General features: G+C 37.7%; 1 protein-coding gene across 2 annotated transcripts in view; it reads left to right on the forward strand.

The window, feature by feature from the left end:
- LOC114646031 (insulin receptor-related protein-like) overlaps window positions 1–17,618 on the forward strand; it is a 110,358-nt gene extending 92,740 nt beyond the window's left edge. For both annotated transcript variants that reach the window (XM_028794005.2, XM_028794004.2), the window contains exons 17-22: window positions 525–754; window positions 4,747–4,857; window positions 5,912–6,074; window positions 7,606–7,735; window positions 15,533–15,667; window positions 17,066–17,618. In XM_028794005.2, the coding sequence (XP_028649838.1) occupies window positions 525–754; window positions 4,747–4,857; window positions 5,912–6,074; window positions 7,606–7,735; window positions 15,533–15,667; window positions 17,066–17,399 (1,103 nt within the window). In that variant the 3' untranslated portion in view covers window positions 17,400–17,618. The remainder of the gene's footprint in view (window positions 1–524; window positions 755–4,746; window positions 4,858–5,911; window positions 6,075–7,605; window positions 7,736–15,532; window positions 15,668–17,065) is intronic.
- The last annotated feature ends 10,218 nt before the right edge of the window (window positions 17,619–27,836 follow it).

Below are 27,836 nucleotides of genomic sequence, written 5' to 3' on the forward strand. Positions count from 1 at the left end.
TATGTTCACAGACCCTGTAATATGAGAAACAAAAATTCCCATTATAGTAGATCTTGAGAACTCATTACAGAGGTTGTAAATAATTAGGAGAATTAAGGATCCAAAGGTATTTAATCTTAGCAAACAACTTCAGAATATGGCAAGTACCTAAACTGACCTCACTTCAACTTTAGTAAACAATGCTGGAGGATATACATGAAAAGAATCTGACATCATACAATTCTGAAAAGAATTCTTGAAGGTATGATGGAGTAAATTACATTTTGAAAACCTTTCATTTATTTTTTTATTTTTGTAAACATTTTTCTGATGTGCTCTTAACCTTTTTATAACAAATAACAAAGATAATCAAAATCCACTCGGCTTCTCTTTTAGGTTGATGTTTTCCTTTGATTTATGAAATATATTGTTGAAAATCATATCTAAATTAAGAATGGTATATGATTTTCACTTTTTTTATTTCAAATTAGTGCTGATTTTCTTTTTAGACATTATAGATTTATTTATCATGATTTTTTCCACAGTGTATAAGCCAGATGAGTGGGAAGTGGACCGTGAAAACATTACCATTGTCCGAGAGCTGGGCCAGGGTTCCTTTGGCATGGTGTATGAAGGATTATTGCGAGGCCCCAGTGGAGATCATGATGTCCGGCTTGTCGCTCTCAAGACTGTCAGTGAATCAACCGGCATTAGGCAACGCATTGAATTCTTGCGAGAGGCTTCTGTAATGAAGGGATTCAGCTGTCACCATGTGGTAAGGAAATAAAAACTATAATTATTATTTAGCTTAAGTTGTGCAAAATAGCTGTATCTTCATAGAATATGCTAAAATTGTTGGTACTTACAGTGTTAAATTGAGACTTAAAAGAGTGTATATGTATATGTATACATCTCTACATATATAAAGTCCAACGTCTGTCTGTCTGTCCACTTTTCACGAGAGAACTACTTAAAGGATTTAGATTGGGTTTTTTTCTATAATTTGCTTGAACATTCTGGTTGATTTTGCATCCTCTCTCATCGCTAAATTGATTTATTTGTGTGAATCCGAGAGAGACGCAGCGGGCCGAGGGGAGGGGGTCGGTGCCCTCCTCACTCATGCACCAGCCTCGGGGCTTATCTTACATCCACTTAGCTAGCGAACGAGAGAACTACTTAATGGATTTAGATCAGGCTTTTTTCTAGAATTTGCTTGAACATTCCAGTTGATTTTGTGACTTCTCTCATCGCACTAAGAATCATAGTTCGCTTGCAGGAGCAATATATTCGCGCTAATCTGAGACAGACACTGCGGGCCAAGGGGAGGGGGAAGCATGACATCAGGAGTAGGGAGCCGGGCAGGACCCTCCTCACTGTCCTGTTTCACTTCTATGTGGGAAAAGCAACGGGGGACAACTAGTGCAGTATATTATTGATATCTGAAAACACTTTCAAGCATTAATTGAGTACATGAGATTTTGTTTAATAGAGGAGCATATTTCATTAAAAATATGAGTACTTGATTTATAATGAGCAAGGAGATTTACAAAACAGGTTCCAAGGTAATTGGAACAACTTAATTATGTTTAGCTATCTTACACTGTAAGCTTATTGACCTATTATAATAACACTTTTTTACTTTATTGCCGCTCAATGTTTGGGTCTGAAGTGAAGTTACATTTTAAAGTTGTTTATATAGATATTTCTGTTACATAAGGGGTGGCACGGTGGCGCAGTGGTAGCGCTGCTGTCTTGCAGTTAGGAGACCTGGGTTCGCTTCCCAGGTCTTCCCTGCGTGGAGTTTGCATGTTCTCCCCATGTCTGCATGGGTTTCCTCCAGGTACTCTGGTTTCTTCCAACAGTCCAAAGACATGCAGGTTAGGTGGACTGGCGATTCTAAATTGGCCTTGGTGTGTGTGTGTGTCCTGCAGTGGGTTGGCACCCTGCTCAGGATTGGTTCCTGCCTTGTGCCCTGTGTTGGCTGGGATTAGCTCTAGCAGACCCCCGTGACCCTGTGTTCGGATTCAGCGGGTTGGAAACTGGATGGATGGATGGACGTTACATGATAAAATAAGTAAACACTGACTAATGATTGAATTATTCAACATGTTAACTGCAGACCTTCTAAGTATTGAAGTGTTTATCAATGATGATTTTGAAAAAACTTTCAATAATTACTTTGACCTTTACTTATATAATTTCACTAAGGTTTTCAGAACTGTCACTATATTAATTACCATGTTTGCTTAATTCTAAATCCTGGAAGTCATTGTCTGACATTAATTTTTACACTATTTCAGCATAATTAAAATAATGATAAGATTTTAAATTTTATTTGTGGCTAAGACAGTAAATTCGGTGAAAAGATGTTTGCTGTTAGATTACTTAATTCTTAGCCTACTTCACATTGTTTGAAGCATCATTGCAATTGCAGGTCAGAAAGGACAGATAACAAATCTCTTCACATTACTTACTCTTTTGCAAAATGCGGACTCACAGCCATACAATATAACAAAGTTGTGGGAAAGAGGGCAGTGCTGTTCAAGTTAACATAAGAGATTATAATCATTTTGGACTTCTGCAAAGTGGCTAATGTTTTTCCATCTGGACTTCTGCAATGATCACTCTTAAATTCTGCTTATCTATTTCACCTCCTATTACAACAACAACCACATTTATTTATATAGTATGTTTTCATACAAATGATGTAGCGCAAAGTGCTTTACAAGATGAAGAAAATAAATAAAAATAAAATTAGGCAATACTAATTAACAAAGAATAAAGTAAGGTCTAATGGCCAGGGAGAACAGAATAAACAAATAAAAAACTCCAGATGGCTGGAGAAAAAAACAAGCTGCAGGGGTTCCAAGGACACAAAACCACCCAGCCCCCACTAGGCAGATTAGATTTTGCTTAGTACCATTCATTAGGAAAACATCAATTAATGTGAATTATTGAGTTATAATAAGTCCACCCTTTAGGCTTAATTCAGACTTACACATATGTAGAGACCTGTGTTTGCTCATCTTTATGCATGTGAGTTTTCCATGTGTTTTTGCACATTAAACACACACAAGTTTATGTACTGTGTTTTCATGCTGTATTCAGCATGGGTCTGTCTGATTAGGGTTAAAAACATATAGTAGTTGTGAAAGAAAAGAAAACCAAGGAATCATTTCCTATCACATGCAAACATTTTGTTGAGGTGTGTGTTTAGCTACTAAATATGATCGCATAAATGAATTGTTCATTGTGGTTTATGAAAGCCCACTATTTTGCTGTTTTGTTCAAGAGGAGGAGAGCTGTAGTCTCGGCAAACAGCACAATGACATATCATATAGCACTGGCCATTCCTCCATGGCATTCTGGATCATACATATGCTCGGCTTCTGCAAGAAAAAGGAAATAAAAGTTTCTAGAGAATTCCAAGGGACAGACTTTCTGTCTAAGTACAGAAAAAAACATTAAAATTCATGATGTGGGCTTTTTCTCACATCACCATTAATTGCAATTAGCCTCCCCAAATTACCACAAATATTGTACACAGAAAACAACTTGTAACGGCCGACCCCTTTTACCCAGCCGGCAGCTACACCTCCAAGACCAGTGGCCTGGATAATTAACTGAGAAATAATCTAACTATCAAGCCGTACTTCTTACCATTTGAACTTTTCCCCACAATCGACGGTGAAAAATATAAGCACACAAACAGGATGTAAAATTAAACAGATGTATTAAATGAAATGAAATATATAAAAATAGAAACATAAATACTACAAATATCCCTCCACCCCAGCAATAACAAAAACACCACCAAACATATATATATATATAAATATATACAACAAAAAACCCTCCTTTGTCCCTGTAACAAATAAACACACAACACGAAAACAACAATGAATGATAAACTGAAAATGAATGAGAATGTGAGTCCGGCAATAATGAAACTGTCTTGAAAGCGGATGACTGAATTAGTGATATTGAGTGGTTTGAATCTCCCCGGAAAAAATGGAACAGCCTCACCGTGAATCCTCGTGTGAATGGTGGATGATTAAGTCCTACCCCGGGGTCTTTCGTGGTAAGGTCCGTGAAATAAATCCGGCAGATGGAAAAACAAACTGGATTGGCAAGCGCGATGTGGACAATAACTGGTACCGTTGGTTCGTGGTCGTGAATGAAAAATCTCCTCTCCTCCCTCTCCTCCTGATGGCTTATATAGTCCTGTGACGGCTGGGATTGAATGATTGTAAACAGGTGTTTTCCAGGTTGGCGGCTGTGGTCTCCTTCCATCATCCGTCCCCCTTTTTTCGGGGACGGCATTAACTGATGCACATAAACAGTAAACGGGACAATGAAACGAGACGCACACAGAACTGACATTTAAACACTATGTGGCCCCGCTACAAACTAAGTTACTTACATAGTACTTCAGTTACATCCAGTTAACCCTGGCACTATAACCAATGCCCATGGTATTAGGACATTTTCTAGATGAAGATAGGTAAAGCTACTAGTGATACTTATTTTTTTAAGATATTTTTGCAAGCCTTAGGGTACTTAACAAAGGACGCAACTTGACATTAGAACATATTGACTTGTGTCTTGCACTGAATCGTACATCCAGTTTTAAGAACAGTTCTGGTCAATGTGGTCAATCCATGTGAAGTAATAACCAGTTATCGTTCCTGAAATATATTTTTCAATTAACAGTATCAGATTTCATTGCTTCCAAGATGTCTGATAATGATAAATTTGTCTTTGCAGGTTCGTTTACTAGGTGTAGTTTCAAAGAGCCAGCCTGCCTTAGTAATAATGGAACTAATGACACGTGGTGATCTTAAAAGCTACCTGCGTTCCCTGCGTCCATCGTCTGAGGCAAGTTTTTTTCTGTGCTTATTTCTCCAATTCTAAATAGATATTCTGCCTTTTATTTTGATATTGTTTGTTTTTATAAGACACATTTTTGTAGTTTAAGACTAACGAGCTTAAGCACTACGTAATATGCAAACAAAATAAAATAACATTTTATATACGAGGTGTGATCAAAAAGTACTATGAATGTTGATGCAGAGCACCATCCAAGAGCAATGCAAACCAATTCAATGCAGGTTCTGACATGTCCATCCTAGAGCCTAGTTTGTGATAAGTTTCAACTTGTTTGATACCGTCAGTCGTTTGTGAGCCACTGTTAAGTTCAAGTGTATTTTTCAAATTTGTCATTAATAATGGATATCGAGCAAGGCATTAACATGAAATTTTGTTTCAAATTGCAAAAAGCTCAGGAAACCCATCAGATGTTAAAATCAGTTTGCACCAAAAATTAAGACTGTTTACAAGTGGTTTGATCAATTTCGTAATGGATCTGACTCGGTTGAAGACGAGAAAAGATCAGGACGTCCTTCAACATCAATAACTAAGGAAAATGTTGAAACGGTTTCATTCTTCATCATGACAATGATTCTTGTCACATATCCCTTCTAGTATGACAATGTCTGTCGAATAAAAACATTACGCTGTGTCCGCATCCACCTTATTTTCCGGATCTGGCACCATGTGACTTCTGGCTATTCCCTAAATTGAAAATGACCATGAAAGGCAAACGACAGTGCAACTAAAGACACTCTTGAAAGAAAACTTCCAGAACTGATTCGCAAAGTAGCAGGAGCGTTGGGATAAGTGCATTCAAAGTGGAGGAGAGTATATTTGAGTGTGACTAGTAGTTGTAAATCTTTTACTGCAATAAACGTTTCTTTTTTAAAACATTCACCGTATTTTTTGATCACACCTCATAGCTTATTTCTGAATAACCAATAATGCAAATAATGTTTTGCCACCAAAATATTTTCCACCAAAAATTAAACCATATTTTCTAGAATGTTTTAAATTCATTTTATAGGACTTATTATGATTTGTTTTCCTTTTTATGCAGAATAACCCTGGTAATCCTCCTCCTCCTTCACTAAAGCAAATGTTACAAATGGCTGGGGAAATCGCAGATGGTATGGCTTATTTAAATGACAAAAAGTTTGTGCATCGTGACCTGGCTGCACGTAACTGCATGGTGTCAGAAGAGTTCACTGTCAAGATTGGAGGTAGGATTTGGAATGTACTTGTCTATGCATGTCACATACTATTATTGCTACTATACTGTTAGTACAAGGTGAAATCTAAATTTTGGAAGTAAATTAAGCAATGTAGAGTTATCGTGCGTATTCATTTTACAAATTATTCTCCATCCTATCCATGTTTGTGTACATTGTAGGCGATTTGGAGAATTTGTCTCAGGCATTTCATAATGATTCAGGCTGACTAGAAAGGAAGCAGATATTTCTAAAATAGTCTCATTGGCTGTGGCTGAAGGATTCTTATCTTGAAGTACACCAGACTATGTAGACATAAAATACACTGTTTTTTGAATGGTAGGTGCTGAATTTACAGAAACATGGTTCCTCACAATGGAGAATATCTACTAAAGATAACTCCCATAGACATAACTTTAAAACTATTGTTAACTGTGGAGAAGGTTTTTTTAGCGCTGTAGTGGCTGATTAATTATTTTGTGAGCACATCTCTGGTAAAGAACTGATTTACGGTCAGAAACAGGTCACACATGGAGACGAATCTGTAATTTGTATTCTTATTTTAGCAATACATGTTTATTATTAGCTAAAAGGCACACACCAACCACCACTGTGTTTCCTTTTTAAACCTTGAGTTTCATTTCGTAGTCCAAAGATGTGCTTTTAGGTTGAATAGTGACTGTTGGATGGCCTGGAGTGAATATGTGTACTTGAATGTGCTCTGAGATATTATTGCTTGCAACTTCTTGAAACTCTGATTGGGAAAAGGGATATTTAGTAAATTCATAAACAAAATAAAAAATACAAAGGCACTGACTCAGAACATCATATCCCTCCCATTGGTGTTTCATTAATTTAGAATTGTTTCTGCATTAAAGAAATAATGACTGTTATAAATGGTATACTTGTAACAGATGTTTCCTTTCCAGGAGAATGTATCAATTCTAAGGTAAATTAAAGCATATCTTTTAAATGTTTTATGCTATACAGTGAAGACTGAAAAGAGGAGAAATGCCTTACTAATGAAGGACATGTTTTAATATTTTTCAACATTTTCAAACATATATTTTTTTTTATTTGGATGTGAGACAGTGATGTAGTGGTTAATGCTGGTGTCTCAAAACTCCAGTTAACTGTCAAATCCAGGTCTTGTCAATGTCCATATAATGTTTATACATTCTTCCCATATATGTGAGGACTTTTCTTAAAATACTCCCAGTTTTCCTCCCATATCCAAAGACTTCTGTGTTTGATTAATTGGACAAACAGATTAATTGTGCTTGATTAAAATAATCCAGTCTGTATAAGAATCTGTGTTGGGATCTATTGGCTATTTATCCAGGGTTAGTTTTTGCTTTGCACCCACTGGTGCTTTGAATTTGACTACAATAACCCTGACCTGGTATTAAGCTTGTTTGAAAATAGAATGCTGAATTTTTAATATACTTTTTTTGAATTTTTGTATCAATCAAAATTACTATACAGTTTTAAATACATTAGGTTTTTAACTCCTACCATAATTTTTCTTCATCTTTGACTATAGACTTTGGAATGACCCGGGATGTTTATGAAACTGACTATTATCGTAAAGGGGGGAAAGGTCTTCTACCAGTAAGATGGATGTCACCAGAAGCTCTGAAAGATGGAATCTTCACCACTTATGCAGATGTCTGGTCAGTATCATAAATATTCTGCTATTGATTATTTAGCAGTGATGTTTCTGCATTAAAGACCAGATGTTGCGCCACATAAGTAATAAGCTACCCTCAGTAATTTAACTTATTACTAAAATATTTATAACAACCCTTAGCTTTGTTTTCTTAAACAGTATTATGCATTTTTTTTATCCTGTGCTCAATGTAGCTACTTATCCAGAAAAAAATTTGCTTCTTGTAATGTTGTTGTTGTTTTATTTAATCATGTGTTTTCAAAGTCCTGGCTATGCAACACACATCAGTTATGAAAATTCCAGTTCCATTACTTCCCCTGTAGTACTTTGGTAAAAAAGGGAGGTCAGTTTCAGGAATGGATCTAGCAGAAACCATTACAGTGCATCTTGACTTTCAATCACCACTGAGAAGGGCCATTCAAAACCTGAAAGAGTCATCAACAAAACCTACATGTTCTTATTCACATTCATTAAAACAAAGTCAACAGTATGATGCTAATGTTTCAAAGATTCAGAATCTTGTGTGAAAAAAAAAACGGTATCTGTGTAGAAAATCGTTTGTTGCTGGCCTCACACTGAACAGTACATTTGTGGCCATATGGTAGTTTGTGCTGCCAGTAGGTGTGTAGGGTGCAGTTCGAGTCGTTCATTGTTTGTAGTCTGCACGCTCTTTCCATGTTATTGTGATTTATTCTTTTTCACCTGAAAACTTTCAGTTCCATGCTTGTGCTGTCACTGTTTCATTTTAGACAGTTTATAGTCAATACATTTTCCAGAGCAGTGGGTGGTTGCAAGGCTTTCACTTTTTTTATAGGGCTAAAGTCTATATTGCTGTATTTTATCAGACGGAGGCAAAGTCAGAGGGTATAACAATGATGTGATGCTTATCGAGACAGATCAGGCACCGGCATCCCATTGTTTGACTGATTTTTTTGACGTGAAAGATATGTGAATTTTTATGTTTCACTAGTCTAGAGAGATGACAGCACACAATAAAGAATAATTCTGGTATGGCCCTACCAGAATTTCATGCCAAAGTTGTTACTTTTCCTTAATGAGTCAGGAGCTGTGCAACAGTTACATTCGTTTACAACATACAATATAATGTTGTATATAATGTACAGTATATGTGGAAAGTACATACTGTGAAAGGAGCAGGGCCTCATGAAGACCAACCATGTCCACAACAACACACAGGAGATATAAATCTTTACAAAATAACAGAACTTTATTAAACAAAAATGACCAAAATGAAAACACACTGACCTCAGGTTTTCTCACCAGTTTCGTTTTTAACAACAGTCCTCCTTCTAACTCTAGACTCAATTCCAAGGTCACTTATGTCCAAGCCCTGGAGTCAATTCTGGAGTTAGGGACAGCAGGTCTATATTTCTTGTAGAGTCACTATACCAGAGATGCCACCAGAAGCCACTAGGGTCTCTCCATCTCGGAGCCTTCATTGCCATTAAAGGGCCAGGTCTCTCAAGCAACCCTCTTTCTGAGACTGTGTGCCTTCTGTCGGCCAGGAAGAGTGCCACTTTGATGTTCTCTTGCTGACCTCAACTTCTCTAAGGTCTGAAGGCCAGGCAGGCAAAGTTCCCACCTGGTCACTTTCCCTCTAGCGTCTGGGTGAATGTAACATTCCATCTAGGCCATCTCTCTGTCTCTCTGTCAAACCCTTGTGTGCCCTGCCTTTTGACAGTGACGTGTTTAGGTCAGTCTCTCTCTTGTTTATTTTTGTATATTAACATTTGCGGCATTAGTGACATATTTAGGGTCATGCAGTGATTCAGTGGGTTGGACTGAATCAGCCACTTTTACAAATACATTTCTTCATCTTTGATATACAGTACCACAGTATTGTAAAATTCAGTTTAAAGTTTCAGTGGCATAACATGCTATAGATTACTATCTGTCACAAACATATGCAGTACATAATGATATTATACAATTATTGTTTCCTTTTTATCCCAACTGCAACAAATAGCATTTTTCAGAACCAAGTACTTTATAATATAGTTAGGCATTCAGTTAAATGAAATAAAGACATGTTATTTGCACTGGTGCGCTGCTGCATGCATGTGTTTTATTACATGTTTTTACATAAATTAGTACAATAAATATTACAGAACTATGTTGAACACATGCTTGTGTAAAATTACTAAATGAAAACATGGCATGAGAACTTAACATATTCCTTACCATCATTTAACCAAAATTAATCTTAAATAAAAGCTTACCATAATAAGAAATCTAATTCTACAAAATTTGCAATCATTAAGGCTTTCTGCATTATTAAACAGACCAATTGTTAACTAGTGCGCATTTTATAAATCTGATGAACATTCTGTTACTTTAAAAAAATCTAGTTATTTGTGCTGAGTGTCTCATAATGCTGAAGATATTCAGATGTAACACGTTTGATTTGTCCAAATCTAAGACACCATACTTGTTTTACAGATATAAGTGTTTCTGATGTTTGGAGGTACACCTAATAGAAGTGAATTTAAAATGTTTCCTGATTTACCTCATTAATAATTGTCTTCTGTCACATGGGTAATCAGATTTAATTAAAGTGATATGTACTCTCAGACAGTAAAGTACTTGTGTAGCCTGGTTCAAGCAGCTGAACTGGGAAAAGGTACAGCAAGAAATGAAAGCAGGGCTGTCAGGAGCTAAGTGGTGACCAGTGAGGTTCTGTTAGGTCCCTGAACATGAAATTTACAGAAGAAAACATGTAAACCAGATGCTAGGATAACCCAAATAAATAAGCTGATTTTTCCAGCGTAGACTAACCACTTGTGTTTTTGTTTTGTGTTGTAAGCCAACATGTATTTCAGCTATTTATGCTACAAGGAGATGTTTGCCATTTACAATAAATGCTGTTTTGGACAAAACATCTCAAAAATATACTGTAGGATGGCTCTGGAATCTAAATTTTACTTGGAGCCTGTAGCATTTTGAAAAGGCATGCTTACCGGAAATAAGCATTCATTCCATCTGGCAATTAAGAGCAGTACAGTAAAACAGTCCACATCTAGAAATTGGTTTACAGCATACACTACTGAAAATACCAATATTGATCATAGTGAAGAATTGGGTTTATAGACAACTCAGCATTGAATGGCTAAAACAATTATTCTCAGAAGCTAGTCATACATTTTACTTTATACAACACAATAGGTCTCATCTATTTTTTTCTTTGTACTGGATAGTTAAGTTGCTTAATAGTTAAGTTACGAATTATTTCATATCTAATTGTGCTCTTTGCTTTGTTGTCTTCGTCTTTATGTGGTCAGCAGAATGATGCTTGCCTAACAAATGATGTTGCTATAGACAGAACCATTGCATTCATCTAACTCTGTGTAACATAATGGAAAAAAGAGACATATTTTAATAGGTATATTAAAATAATAGGTATATTTAAAAAACATTTAAAAATCTGTTGTTTTTTTTTTGTCTTATTTAATGTGAATCCAGAAACTATTTTTTTGCAATATTTAGGGTACTAACCAGGCCACAGTCAGACAGTTCCACAAAATAAACAAAGTCCCATAGGACATAAATGAAATAAAAGTAACTTGTGCTTCTCGCACATATAGTACGCTGTTTGCTGAGAGCTCCATCTCAATCTCTAACTCGGGCTCTCTGTTTATATTGGCCCACACCTGGAAGGGGAGGTGCTTACAACGTGCAGCATGGGCGGGGCTTGGCACCACCTCCAGGCAAGGGCTCCAAGCTGTGGAGGAAACATGAGATACAGATAGCAGCAGCTCTTCCCCGTGTCTGGCGGTGGAAGTGCTTTGCTTACCTGAGCCGTACCTGAGGTCCCCAAGCCTGCATGTGTGACAATACATATGCAATACTAACAGTAAAGTATTGCAATTAATATTTTATGATGCTGAATAAAATGGAACGATCTTATTTTATTGAAAAAATGTACATTCTTCCTTAGCTGTGCTCAATTCGGTCAGAAATTTGGTGCAAAAAATGGTCTGCAGTACAAAATGTAATGTAGAAAATGTGCTCAAAATCAATAGGTTTTTAGAAACTGCACAATGCTAACTGTGACCTGTTTCTTTTGGACTGAGTGATTCATTTTCAGTTAACATGTCCACAGGCTCACATTCACACATACATAAACAGACATCATTCTGAATACATAAACAGACATCACTCTGAAAGTCATCATATCATAATCAGGAATGTCTAAAATGTGTAAATCACTTGAAAATCTGCAGTTGAAATCTGACTGTTTGGTAACACATTTTCCCAGCGCATGTGAGAGGTGATTCTTCCTCTGAAGGCAAATTCGAATAAATCCAACAGTTTGCAAACTGGCGGCACCGAGCGTCAAATCAGTGCTACTGTTTCTGTGTCATTAACTTTCTTTTTCATATTCGCATCAATGACGCGGGATTATGAAATACACCGAAATTAACTGCATATCGTTTATAAATTTAATTCACTTGATTGTAATCATTCTGTAACAATATAATGATGCATGGAATGGCTAAACTATCCCAACTACCATAGCTGCTTTATCGTAGAAGACATTGCAAATGGAAGAATTAGAAGTGAGAGCGTATTTATAGATGATGATGATGATGACTAGCTTCTAAGTTGATTTTGATTTCCAAGAGCTGTCCTCTTGGAGCTGCGTGCTGAACTGGCGCCGCCTTCCTTTACAAAGGAAGACTTTGAGGAATTCTGCTCTACCTGCTCCTTTGCAAGTTCTACCCACTCTCAGGTTTTCAACCACAGGAGCTTTTCATCGTGAACCTGCTGACAGATCTGGTATTTCACAAACATCACCGAGTATGGTATGAAACACTTGTTATCCAGATATATACGATTTCCTTACCCTGTATTTGAACTGCGAAACATCAAAGTGCAATTCGCAGCAACATCCGGTTTTCCAAAAGTAATCGGAGTGGTCAGTTGCACGCATATTGATATTGCAAAGGCGCTGGACAAGTTACATCAGCCAGGGATAAATCACCAAAAGTATGAGCTGGCATTACATTATATACTGTATAGCTAGAGAACCTATAAAAACGGCAGCTCTGTACAGTCGCAGGTGCTTTTTCCAACTAGTGCGGCATAAGGCAAGCCGTCATTTTAAGGATAGCAAGTCACCTCAAAGTAAAGAGCAGAGAATAGATCCATTGTGGCGCTTTGTGCCGGCACTATGAAGGCACATTCAGAGAATGAATTTGCTGATGGAAATATAAAGCATTTCCACTCTTATTGATGTGCTGCTTTGTAGTGCACAGAAAGTGTGTCACAGTGTGCAAGCATGTAGCTGAAGAGATGCGCTACAAAGAACCTGACCCTGACCCACCAAAATGATCAGTTAAATCGGACAGTGTTACAACTTGAATGTAATTAGCAGAATGTAAAGCAGATAAGCAGATGCAGCATTTATTTTTTAACCAAGTCGTTTAATTTGTGGTCAATATAGTACAGCCCTTATATTCCTTAGTTCATTGACCACATCGCTTACAGCACCCACTATTGTATTTTTTCACTCACTATTGCATTTTGTGTGTCCGTCAGCACGCAGCCTGATGGCCTCCCGGCGGTTTCCGAGGCCAAGGTGTGTGAGCAGCCAGCGCCTGAAGACGGGCACGGCACAGCAGCACCGTCACTGCTTGACAATCGCATGGGGGTCCGCTTTCGTAATTTTGTCTGAAACAAAATAAACAGACGGAGGGCTACGACTCGCCTGTTCACATTGACTGTGATATCCTACCACTTCTTTTTTATTTTCTCGTTTGTGAAGTAGGCCTATAGGTAAAGTTTTGTGATCGTCCTAAAAATTCGATGTCGAGATTTTGATTAGTCTCAACGTTTTAGACCTCCCTGAGTCTGAAAATACTTTGTTTTTTAATTATGTGTGTGTCTGTCTGTGTGTGTGTGTATTGAAACATGATAACCTGAGTACACTTTCACTTAGGTCAACCAAATTTTGCATACAAGGATTAGGTACAAAACGTAGATTTCTATCAACTTTTGGGCTATTTCCGCTAAGCGAAGTGGTACTTTACCTTTTATTCATGCAGCTGCAGTCAGATTTATTCAACTTTACTTTTATGATAATTTTTCAATATATTATTAATTTGATTTGATCTGTTGTTGATGGTTCTTTAATGTACACAGTATAAACATATAATCACTGTCTTGCGGTTTACTCCTCAAATATCCATCCCCATATCTGAGTATAGGAGAAAGTCTAGGGGAGACCACTCCCGATTATTCTTTCGGGCACTATGCGACTTTCTGAACTTGAACTTTCGAGAGTCTCCTCCACACTTTTGTTGCTTATACCACTGCGTAAGCCATCAAATAGTACGTTTTTCCTTGTCTCCACTTGCATTCGCTGAAATTCTTCCTTTCTTCACGTGCCTTTTCCATTATTTTTTAACCAAACACTGAACGGAAGGTGATATTTATATTTATTTGCATATTAAAATATGCAAAATTGTGTGAGGAGTCCGGGTGAGGCTGTAGGAGAGTGCGCGTGTGTTACATTTCACGTTCGTTGGGGTTTGTAAAGGGGAAGTGCGTGGAACTTGTTCTACGGACAGATTTATACATCTGGATATTTTTTTTTTTGCTTACGCACATTTCCACTTTTGTCCGTACGCCATGTTTTTTTGTGAATTCTACAGACGGCGTTATACACGAGGCCCCAGGTCTATATAATATAGTGGTGAACGGTTCTTCCAATCAACAATTTTAAAGGGCATCCTCTGCGCACTATGTAGTTTCAGCAGATCCATTGTGTGAAGCAGAAAGTGGACGATATACCACATTCATCACCTCATTTTTCTGTTTGAGTACTGCAGAAGCCAAAGCAAATCAGCATAATATTCACCAGTTCTGTTGCTTGTAGCCATTATGGACAACATGCTCAACATCACACAAACTGGATGCCCAGCAGACACAAGCCTTACTTAACTAATTCTTATAGAGTCTCCTATCTCACACAAAGATGCTGTTTGCATCTCCAGTACAATTCGTTAAAAAGCTAATAGCTTTATGTTTTGCCATTGATTTCCATATCTGACCAAAACTAGACCACCTTAAAACACATTCTACCACAAAATATTTTTTCAGCCTGTCTATGGTGTATGAAGGGGACTGGTTCTAATTCTAGCACAAGTTAAACAGGTGAGGATCAATCTCAAAGGCATGTTGTTTTCTGCTATTAGAAATTCAAGGCGAGCATAATGTGATTATGCGGTTGTTAGGAAATTGTAATTTCTCAGTTTTGGATTGTCATTTTTGTGAATTTTTCATATTGTTATAATATAAATTGTTATTTAACATTGTTTTCTCTGAGCTTTTCATTTCCTTTCTCTACATTTGCTAAACTCATCAGATTGTCACATTGCCCTCATTTAAAAAGACAGTGTGGCCGGTCTTCCATCAAAATTTTTGGTTAAACTTAAATTCTCCAAAATCGGGTCAGCTTAAGAAGGGAAAAATATTACTCTTTTCAGGTTTTTTTAATGAACTTTTGCTTCTATGCATTCTGAGTTTGAATATCGTTTTCTTGCGTATTTAAAAAAAAATTCAATACTCTTAATTCCAAAGCCTTAACCACTGCACCACACTGCCTGCCTAAATACCTCTCTAATTTAATTTTATTTATTTTTTCTATTTTTAAAATTTTCTTACTATTAGGAGTAACCTAATGAGTTCTTTAGTCATTAAGACAAGAAGGTGCATCACTTGGGTCTCTGCATTTGGCTCAGCAATAGCACCAACAGTTAACTTGTCTTTTTTTGTGCAGGTCTTTTGGTGTGGTATTATGGGAGATTGCCACTTTGGCAGAACAGCCTTATCAAGGCATGTCCAATGAGCAGGTTCTCCATTATGTCACGCGTAATGGTGTCCTGGAGAAGCCAGATAACTGCCCAGAGAAATTGTAAGTAGTGCTACTTTCATTATCTGTTTTGTGTACTCACTGCTCTACTTTAGGATTGTATAGCAGGCACAACCTGAAGAGGATACTTAAAAAGTAGTCCCCCATTTACGTGGCCAATATATTCCAAAATAAGGCATTTTAATAACAAAATAGTAGCAACAAGAAAGAGGATAATATAAAGAAGAGAAAAGTGTTAAAAATTAATCCAAACAAATCCATAGCTACGGCACTGGAACCATCAGAAGATTTGCACATCCTGATAGGATGTCTTATAAACATTTCCTCCAAAATGCACAGATTTCCAGCATAATTTCCTATGGAATATTTCAGACTTCACTTCCTCCCACCAATCATTCTATTCTTTGCCAGCTATCTGACTCCAAGTTCATTGCCCTTATGGTCTGAAATGGCTTTAAAGATCTGGCCAGGAACTATTTCTGTTCTACCAACTGTGGGTCAGAAACATCCCACAGAACTCTTGGAGTCGTAGTCTTAGACTTAAAGACCTCCGAGACTTCTCCCTAGTGGCTGCAGGTGCGTCAATAGTCCTGAAGCCTAATTTTCTTTTAAACTTCAAGATCACTCCCAGGACACTTGTTTATTATAATGGGAAGTAGGCAACCACCTATCAATATGAGAGACTCCTACTCTACTCCCTTTAATTCTCCAGAGACTACCATCCAAGTAATTGTTCTAGGAATAATAATTATCTCTGGATCTGTATCTCTTATATTGGGGCATAGTGCACCCTATTGGGGGTCCATTGACAATGCCAGTCCACTGTCACCATTGTATCTTACAACCAAGGCCTTGTCCTGCACTGTGGGAAATCTCTTACAATTCCAGTGTCTACTGGGCTATCCATCACACAGGATAATAACCTTTAGTATATCCAAAACAGACTTCAAAGTCACCATTTAAAGGTGTATGCAAATTACAAGTTGTCCATGCTCAAAATATTTTTATCTGTTATTTTCTGATACTATGAAGCCGTTTTTTTAGTTTTTTGCTATGACTACTACATTTACAGTCTACCCAACCTGGTAATGGTCACTATAGTAATATGCCAAGTTAGACAGACCAGGAAACCTTACCCCTAGCAACTTCTGTTTTGCTCATGGGCAATTCTCAGATGCTTACAGACCAATCAGAAGATATAATTCCTCTAAATACGCAGATGATCCCCCCCCCCCAGGACCTCACTCGCTAGAATGTGCATGGTACAATCTCCATGTGAGGTGTTCAGGGGTCTTCCTAACAACATGCCAACACCTCAACTACCTTGTGTACACCAGTTGTATGAATTCACACAATAGATAAAAAATCCCAAAATTTAGAAAATTAATGTGTTTAATTTTGAAACCTGATTCAAATACTAAGAAATGTGTTCCATTTCAGAAATTATCTAATGAGGTGGTGCTGGCAGCAGAATCCTAAAAACAGACCATCCTTCCTAGAAATTCTGGAGAACATCAAAGCTGAACTGGATCCTTCTTTCCACACCGTTTCCTTTTTTTACAGTAGAAATACGAAACAGGAGGTCACAAAACCTGCTGAGAGCAAAATAAAAGGCACTTCTGTGTTGGACTTGGTCAGCAATCCACTTCTTCCAACTCAAAAAATGAAGAATGGCAGTGCAACCGCCTTGCCACTGATGGATAAAGCAAACCACTACATTCATTGTAATGGCACAGAGAGCGAGAAGACCTTTCAGACATCCAGATACTTGTGAATTCTTCTGTTATGAGTGGCTTGTAAAATCTATCGTTAGCTATACAGTTGTGAAGAAATATGATTCTTTCTTTAAGGATTTCTACTAAAATAGTTTCAAACTAACTTGAACTACTGGATGAAAAAAATCCTAACTTCACTGTTAGCCAATATACAGGGTAAAAAAGGAATATCCATAAACTATATGTAAACTGAAATAGGAGCGAGCTGTATGTATAATTACGCAATCTGCAGGAGGAAGTTAATTAGCTTCAATTATTCGGTGCAGTTTTTGTTTATTATTACTTGTTGATGCTTTGTAAAGGTGTTTAACTGTATTGTAGTGGTAATTCAAACAATTACTGTATGTGCTTAAACTGCAACATTGTTTTAGAGGCCATTATTATTGAATAAAAACAAAGCTATATAAATGCATATGTATGAGATGGCATTAATAACAACATATGCACCAATGGTATGTTCTCCTACATCTTTAGGAAATTCATTCAGTGTCTTTTATATTGTCAAATTGTGAAACTGTATCCTAGATGTCCACATCTTAGTGCTGCTCAAGCGATAAAGCCTCTCCTGGTATCATCAGCCACATTTGGCTGCAAACCTGAGCAAAGATGCCCAGTCTTATCATAAGAGTCACTGACTCAGACAGGGACAATTTAGAGTCAACTCTCATGCAAACCTACATGCCTGTTGGATTTGGTGTGAAACTGGAATAATTAGGTAGCAAAGACACTTGGAGAGAAGATAAACCTGCAGACCACACTAGTCAATGAATGGTGCAGGATTTCAACCCAGCAATCTGGAGCAGTGACACAGAAGTGGCATACCTCCCTCCTTCCCCTACTTGAACATACAGAGCTGCAGATTAACAACCCATTTTGTTGTTCATTTCTATGATCCATTGGCCTATTGCAGAAATCAACAGTCAACATTTACTTCTTTCAGTCACTGTTGATTTCCAGCAGCAGCCTGTTTGATTTCTGCAGTTTATTATTCCATAACACATAAAGTCTTCAACTCTACAATTGGCACTTAATATGTTAAACAATAAAGTAACAGAAAAAGTCCCAGACTCCACTGTATGAAAATGAACTAGCAGTGCATGAGCTCACCTGGGCTGATACAAAACAAAAACATACATGGAAGTGTTGGACACCATTCATTGCTTGCCTTGTACGTCTTAAAAATGTGCACATTTGGTAAGTTGGCAACTCTAATTTGAGCAACCAAGAAAGAGTGAGTGTGCAATATGATGTCTTGATTTCCATTCCCGTGTCTGATGACAATGGGATTGATTACAGGCCCTACAGAGCTGAGAATCAACGTTTCAAGAAGGTTCAGCAATTGAATGGTAAATGCAGCCATCAGGTTGAGAAAAATACACATGAAAAACTCAGTCGGCACAATAGCCAATAAGTTTATCTTGGATGTAGCTGCAGGTGGTGAAGCAGATGACTGAATAAAGCAATTTCTATAATTTAATGATCCTGTCAGTGTAGTTAAGCTTAAGGTTTTGTGCACATAATGTCTACATACTAAATGGGGATGCAACCTTGAGAGAGCCACACCTTTGATTAAGGCTGTGAAAATGGGGCCAAATTTTGCTTTAGAATAAAGAAAGTGCCTCATTCTGGTGTGTTGCTTAATATAATAATCTTACAGGATATGGTTCTACTAGTTTATATTATATATTATTGGGTTTACCAATTATTGTCAAATATATCTTTACATGTATTATCTGGAAAACTAATATGCAAATGTAAATGTGTCACTTAAAACTGGAACATAAGAGTAATATTGAAAGTATAATTAATAGTGTAGGAAGACAACCTTGAATTAATAAACTTGCAGTTTTGAAACCCACCAAAAGCAGTGTGTTTTTGGGTAACCTTTAAACTGACGGTGCTTTTTTATATGCTTCCTTAAAGACGTTTTACCGTTATAAAATGAATAGACCTTGACACCAAAAAGAGGTCCAGTATACTTGAATAAGGCTGCAATAATGGAGATTTGGCAACATAGAAGTGTACAGGTTGAGTTCAAACCAGAAACTGAGTAAAAATGGAAGATGACTGGCTTTTAAACAGGTTGGCGGAAGTGACATCTTCTGGAGCCAGAACTGGTAGTGGTATTTTTGGGGTCAGAACTGGAAGTGATTTTCTTGGAGCCATAAACCGGATGTGACGTCATCAGAATCAGGTAGAATTTCCCATGTCTGGTCTGCAGAGACAGAAGAGAAAGGTTTATTGCATCCTGCCACCTCCTGGCCTGGTGTGGAATTACTTTCTTTTGGTCCTTCCAGCTGCCTCCCATGCGCACATGTGTGACATGGTGTATTAGTTAATTGAATTACTGAAAGTACTGTTGACATCATTAAGGGTAAAGCTATGTGCCTGATTATACAAGGTGGTAAACTAAAACACTGCTCACCACACAGCAAGGAGACCCAGCCTAATTTTAATAGATAGATAGATAGATAGATAGATAGATAGATAGATAGATAGATAGATAGATAGATAGATAGATAGATACTTTATTAATCCCAAGGGGAAATTCGCATACTCCAGCAGCAGCATACTAATACAAAAATAATATTAAATTAAAGAGTAATAAAAATGCAGGTATAACAGACAATAACTTTGTATAATGTTAACGTTTACCCCCCCCGGGTGGAATCGAAGAGTCGCATAGTTTGGGGGAGGAACGATCTTCTCAGTCTGTCAGTGGAGCAGGACATTGACAGCAGTCTGTCACTGAAGCTGCTCCTCTGTCTAGAGATGACACTGTTTAATGGATGCAGTGGATTCTCCATTACTGACAGGAGCCTGCTCAGCGCCCGTCGCTCTGCCACAGATGTCAAACTGTCCAGCTCCGTGCCTACAATAAAGCCTGCTTTCCTCACCAGTTTGTCCAGGCGTGAGGCATCCTTCTTCTTAATGCTGCCTCCCCAGTAAACCTAGAAGACATGCCATGTACAGTACATTGGAACAGCATGTTTTGATTGTGGACTTGTATTTCTTTTTTTTTTTTAACATTTTATTCATTTAATTAGAATCAAGCAACAATCCATACAAGCAAGTCAAGTTTAAAAAAACTAGGTTTGAAACTAATCAACCCCCACCCATGAGAAAGAGAGCCAGGCCAACAGACAAAAGCTTTAAAAATAGCAAAAATATTTAAATAAATAAATGAATAAAAATAAATAAAATAAAAAAGAGGGAAGAGAATCTTCTTTGTCAATTTAAATGCTTATTCTAAAATTTTATTGATTAGATCCTGCCAAGTTTTGAAAAAGTTTTGTACAGATCTTCTAAGTGAGAATTTAATTTTTTCCAATTTTAGATAATATATAACATTAGTTATCCACTGACTTAAAAGAGGTTTATTTTCGTATTCAAGATGTCATATGAGGGATTTGTAGAACAAAATCCCGCAGTGAGTGCTCCTGCACAACATATAAATTTAGAAACTGGTAAAAAAGTGCTGTACTTCTAGTTTTGTGGGCAATTCACTGACTCCAAAAAACTCTTCTGCCTGTACCGACTTGTTATCTGCAACATTGTCTATCATGTGGAGAGATGTCCTTATAAGCCACCTCGCCCATTATCACAATGGATGGTGATGTCAGGAAGGTCATGTAAAGGTCGTCTTCACGTTTTGTGGGTACGTCTTCATATTCCATCTGGTAGCTGATCTTTTGAGAAACATTATACTAATGTCATTTATTTTTTGTTAAAAACAAATATGAATTAAAAACTATTTTAGCGAACTTTACTGAAGCTCCATCATGATAAAATGGAAGTCAAGAGTCAGGTCATTTAAACCACAGGTATGATACATGATAATAAATGAGCTTTAAAAGAGGCTTTTGATCATATCTCTGAATTCTATTTACAAATTAGCATTAATATTCAAGAATCCATCCATCCATCCATTTTCCAACCCGCTGAATCCGAACACAGGGTCACGGGGGTCTGCTGGAGCCAATCCCAGCCAACATAGGGCACAAGGCAGGAACCAATCCCGGGCAGGGTGCCAACCCACCGCAGGACACAAACAAATACACCCACACACCAAGCACACACTAGGGCCAATTTAGAATCGCCAATCCATCTAACCTGCATGTCTTTGGACTGTGGGAGGAAACCGGAGCACCCAGAGAAAACCCATGCAGACACGGGGAGAACATGCAAACTCAGGGAGGACCCGGGAAGCGAACCCAGGTCCCCAGGTCTCCCAACTGTGAGGCAGCAGCACTACCCACTGCGCCACCGTGCTGCCCTATTCAAGCATTCACCTGGCATTTAGTGATTAAATATTGCCAACAGTAACAGAAGGGTTTTGCTTCAGCATTTTATTTGTATTTAATAACAGGAACAAATGTTAAAGCATAATATTCTTTTTTTGTGTGTGTTTGTCATTCTTTGTATTGTTTGAGGTTAGCATGTAATATAATAATATTTGCACTTGTTTTTGCCATTGACCACACTTTTGTTGATGTTTATACAGTAATTATAAAGTGGTTTGTTCTCTTCACTAAATACTATGTTGGGGTATTTGCATAGATTTATAAATTATAATCCTATAACAATAAAGTACATACTGTCATAAGAATGAGTCATAGACATCATAAAGGTTTGGGGCAGCCACCTGTATATTGTTTCCTGGCTGCAAAATGTTGATTTGAAATAAGTATGATGTGCATAGAGCAGAGTCCAAAACAGAACTGACTGTCCTTGAGACAAAATTGCAGTTTTAAGCTACAGTAGGGGAAATGACATCACTGGCGCCAGAACCGGAAGTGATGTCATCATGACCAGACATGACTGCATAGTTGGCGCCGGAACCAGAAGTAACATCTTCGTGACTGAAAGTTATGCCACTGGTGGAACCGGATGTGACATCATAATTGTCAATGACATTGGAAGTGACGTCCTCAGTGGTGTCTGAATCAAGTGGGAATGGTCCGCAAGAAACTGAGAGAGACAGTCAGCACACTCCGCTGCCCCCTGGTCTGGCATAGAATTACTATTATTTAAGCCCTTTAGCTGTTTCCCATGTGCACGTGTATGACAATACATAAACATACAAGCCAAAGTAAAAAAGCAGAAATTAATGTTATTCAATACACTATACCACTGTTACACTTATTTAGATAAGAGATATGACCAACTTACAAAAGAAGAGAGTAGCATTCCTGGAGAAAATAAACCTCTGAATGCAGTCCATGTGTTTTATAGCAGAAAAAGCAACAGTGTTTCAGGCTGTATCTAGCAGGGAAGGATTGCATGCTGAGTTTTAATTTGTTTTAACATATAGCGGTCAAGTTAAATGATTACTGAAATGTTCCTTTCCACCTCAGCAGATAAAAAAACACTAACTCACAAAGATAAGATGCCTTTCACTTGTGCTGATGCTGATGGCTCACATTCTTCAATAAGAACAATGAATCAAAGTCCCTGGGAAACCACAAGTGGCCAATGTGACTGCTGTTACCTCAAACTGTATTTCATTCTTGCTTGATTTTTTGTTCAATGGTAGTCTTGAAACCTTCCTCGGGACACACTCTTTCCCTTTCATTAGGTTTTCATAGTCTTAATCCATCCATCAGTTTTACAAACCTGCTATATCCTGAGCAGGGTTGCGGGGAAGCTGGAGTGTATCTCAACAAGCAAAATGTGCAAAGCAGGAACAATCCCTGGACAGGGCACCAGTTCATGGCACATTGAACAAATACACACACCAATTTAGTATCGCCAAACCACCTAAACTGCATGTGTTTGGACTGTGGGTGAAAACTGGAGCACCCTGGAAGAAACCCACATGGACTTGGGGAGAAGATTCAAACTCCTCAAAGGGAGAACCTGGGGCACAAATCCATTTCTGCTTACTGTGAGGCAGCAAGCGCTACCACTGCACCACCATGGCAATCACCCTGATACTTCTTTTCATGGACAGGAACAGTACCTTTTCAAAGTAGTCATGGCACTAACTTCCAAATCTGAGTACCAAGAAATGAAAGTGTAAGTAACAGTTTGTAGCTGAAAGTGTAACAGCCATTTGAGCAGCTCTGATCAGGGTCTGCAGCGCTAAATCAGTGCTTAGACTTCCTAGATTTAAATTCTGAGACCAATGATGTCTAAACTAAATGATTACATTGAGGAGACAGTTGAGGAGCAGTGGGACAGGTTTAAAAATGTTTTGCATGTAATGCAGGGCAGGTACAAACCTAAATTTGGAATTAGTTCGAAATTTAAAAAAAACTCAAAAGTGGGCTAATAAAGAGTTAAAAAAACTGCAAAGGAAAAAACAACAAAAGGGCAACCATTAAGAAGGATCTCAGGGAGGCTAACAGCAGTTAGAGATGAATACAGCAGATAAGGTAAAAGACGACCCTAAGAGATTCCTTTAGTATTTTAGTAGTAATAGAATAGTCAAGGAGGAGGTGAAGTGCATCGGGAATAGTAGAGGGGAATTAAAAAATACCAACAGTGAAATAATGAATGCCCTAAACTCACATTTTTCTGAGGTCTTCAGAAGTGAGGAAGTGGATAACCTCCCAGAGGTAAACGGGACTACTAAGGAGGTACTGAAGGGTCTGAAAATTGTAGAGGGAGAGAAGTAGTGCTCAGATTAAATACAGTATGCTGAAATCAAATAAATCATCAGGACCAGATAATATTTACCCTTGAGTTCTTAAGGAGGTTATTGAGTACATACTACAGTATATATAAACCCTTCATGGATTACTTAGGATGTCATTGAACAAAGTACTGGAAGTCAAATTCCAAAGTGCTGGAAAATGGCAAATATTATCCTGTTATATAGGATATACAAGCAACTATAGGCCAGTAAGCTTAATCTGCATCTCGGGAAAATTAACGGAAGAAAATATTAAGGGTAAGATTGAGCAGCACATGGCAAATATATGAGTTTTTATGAACAGTCATCATGGGTTCAAAAGAGGGAGGTCGTGTTTTACTAACATGCTGAAATTCTATGAGGAAGCAACTTAAGGATATGATCAAAGTGGAGCATATGATATTGTTAATCTTGACTTTCAGAAAGCATTTGATAAGGTGCCACATGAGAGGTTGGGCATCAAACTAAAGGAAGTGGGAGTTCAGGGTGATGTTTTTAGATGGGTGCAGAATTAGCTCAGACACAGGAAGCAAAGGTGATGGTGTGAGGAACCTCATCAGTATTGGCTGATGTTAAGAGTGGTGTTTCACAGGGGTCAGTGCTAGGGCTGCAGCTATTTTCAATATATATAAATAATCTAGATAGTAATATAAGCATCAAGCTGGTTAAGTTTGCAGATGATACCAAGATAGTTGGATTGGCAGATAATTTGGAATCTGTTAAATCATTTCAGAAGGACTTGGACAGCATACAGGTTTGAGAAGATTTGAGGGAGATGAAATTTAATGAAAGGAAATGTAAAGTATTACACATAGGAAGTACAAATGTTAGGTTTGAATACTCAATGGGAGGCTGACTATCAAAAGTACACCTTATGAGAAGGATTTAGGAGTCGTAGTGGACTCTATGCAACAGTATTCAGAAGGCGTCAAGAAGGAAAACAGAATGTTAGATTATATAGAACAATATGTCTAAGAAGGTTATGCTCAAGTTTTATAACACACTAGTGAGACCTCATCTGGAGTACGGTGTACAGTCTACAGTTCTGGTCTCCAGGCTACAAAAAGGAAATAGCAGTGCAAAAAAAGTCCAGAGAATAGCAACTAGGCTGATTCCAGGGCTACAGGGGATACATTATGATGAAAAAGTAAAAGAGCTGAGCCTTTTCAGTTTAAGAAAAAGATGATTAAGAGGAGACATGACTGAAGTGTTTAAAATTATGAAGGGAATTAGTACAGTGGATCAGGACTGTTATTTTAAAATGAATTTAATTTATTTAACAGAACTCAACTTTAATAGGAGTAAATATCTCAGAATAACAACAGACCATTGATGAATTTTTTCAGAATCTTCAGTTACTGTTGAAAATAGTGGAAACTGTGAGTCAGAACCAGTATACCACCATTGTTATATCACTGACCCATATCTTAGTTTTGAATCCTTTGCCCCGTCAATGGCTACCTAGAGCTGGCACATAATCCCTGTATCAAGGTTATTTTTTCTCAGTAATCTGGTTTCCTTCCCACATCCTAAAAATGTGCATGTTTGATAAGTAATTTAAAATTGGTTTTGTGTGGTCTGTCACATCCATTACTGATTCTTGCCTTGTGCCTATAGCTACCAGAACACACTCCACCCTCCTACTCCCACTTCTTAATAGGCTTAATGTTAAGGTGAAAAATAATTCAATTTAAGGATTTGCTGGCAGAAGCCATACCACATGCACTTCAGAACAGGTCACCCACCTGAAATTAACCGTGTTTGGGCCAGGCCAATACTTGGAAGAGAGACCATTTAGGAAAAACTTGGGTTGCTGCTGAAAGAGGTGTTGGTGAGGCCAGCAGGGGTCGCTTACTCTGTGGTCTGAATGTGGATCCCAATGACCCAGTGCAGTGATGGGGACACTGTGCTCTAAAAATGGTGCTGTCCTTTGGACGACATGTAAAACCGAGGTCCTGACCCTCTGTGGTCATAAAGGATCCTTGGGCGTCTTTCGTAAAGAGTGGGGTGTTTCCCCACTGCCCACCACAGCCTAGTCATTCTAGCCCTCTACTCAACCCCTGTCTTTAATTGTGTGTCTCTCTCACCACTACACCACCTAACAGCTAATCTGTGGAGAACATACTGGCACAAAAGAGGCTCTCTTTATCCATGTGGGTGCTGCACATCAGTGGTGGGTGAAGTTGTTTCCCACACACTGAAGTGCTTTGAATAGTGAGAAAACTACTATATAAATATAAAGAATTATCATTATAAATTGGCCCTAGTGTGTGCTTGATGTGTGGGTGTGTTTGCGTGTGTCCTGCGGTGGGTTGGCACCCTGCCCAGGATTGGTTCCTGCCTTGTGCCCTGTGTTGGCTGGGATTGGCTCCAGCAGTCCCCCGTGACCCTGTGTTCGGATTCAGCAGGTTGGAAAATGGATGGATGGATGGACATTATTGTGCAAAGCAGTGTTAACATGGGTGAAACATACAGGAGAGCAGGAGGTGTCTAATTAAGATGGCTCTAAAGAAAGATAGTAGCTACAACTGCTTTCCAGAACTTATTGGAATAACAGTAAATTTTAGAAGTGATTATAAAATTCAAAACCATACATTTTCAAGGCCTGTTCTATTTTAATGAGATTTGTGTGTTATTCGCATAGTTTGGAGCACTGTGGGTAGTTAGTTAGATTGTCTCAGGTAAATAAACAACTGGGCAGTGAGTGCAATTTCTTTTTATTTTCTCCCCTTTAAAACCCCATGATGCTTTTGTGGATGTTTTATTTATGTTACATATGCAACCAATCTCTTAAGAAGAAAACGTAACATGAAACAAACAGCAGAGGGCACCAAAGCACTGATGTTTATTAAGCATACTTTCTAGAAATTGTCCGTTGCCATAATTTGCAGCTTTTCAGAACGTTTGCAGTTGATTAAGTAATAAAATGTAGCACACCATGTAGGTATGCAGCAATTTTTGTAAACAATTATTGGATTGCAGAATCCAATCATTCTTTCTTCATTCTTTATTTTGCTGATATTTTTAATAAGCACAGGCAAATGTATTCTTATTTGTACAAAAGAACTTCCTGTTTTTTTAACTTTCAATATATGATCATCACTATCTTTAGTAAAACAGGTCAAAAAAGAATGCCTCTTTAATAACTCTGAAACAGTTGAGATGTTTGTGCGATAACAAACTGCTGGGGGTGACTGTTACACCAGAGAAGCTGAATTTCCCCTTGGGATTCATAAAATATCTATCTATCTATCTATCTATCTATCTATCTATCTATCTATCTATCTATCTATCTATCTATCTATCTATCTATCTATCTATCTATCTATCTATCTATTATATAGTGCCTTTCACATCTATCTATCTATCTATCTATCTATCTATCTATCTATCTATCTATCTATCTATCTATCTATCTATCTATCTATCTATCTATCTATCTATCTCAAGCAAGTTGCTCCTATCTGGTCAAGAAAACAGCACTATTATGAGATGTTTATTTTTTGAAGTTTAAGGAAACAAACTGGGATTAAAGATCTGTGGAGCAAACAGACAGACACAATGAACTTCTGATCCCAGCCTCAACTCTAGGTTCCTTTAATTTAGCCCCCATGAGCGCAAGAGAATGGTCACATCTTGACACTGTTTACTTGCATTCTGTTTAACAAAGAATCAGTCAAGTAGTGAAGTAAGCTTTTTCATAGTTCTGTTATTATTAATAACACGATCGAGGTTCTAGCCCCAGCAGTGTGCAAGTACCAACAGGCTGTCATGCTGAATATATTTGATGGGCAGGTCA

Source organism: Erpetoichthys calabaricus, chromosome 2 (genome assembly GCF_900747795.2).
Source record: "Erpetoichthys calabaricus chromosome 2, fErpCal1.3, whole genome shotgun sequence".
In the NCBI taxonomy this organism is placed as follows: domain Eukaryota; kingdom Metazoa; phylum Chordata; class Cladistia; order Polypteriformes; family Polypteridae; genus Erpetoichthys; species Erpetoichthys calabaricus.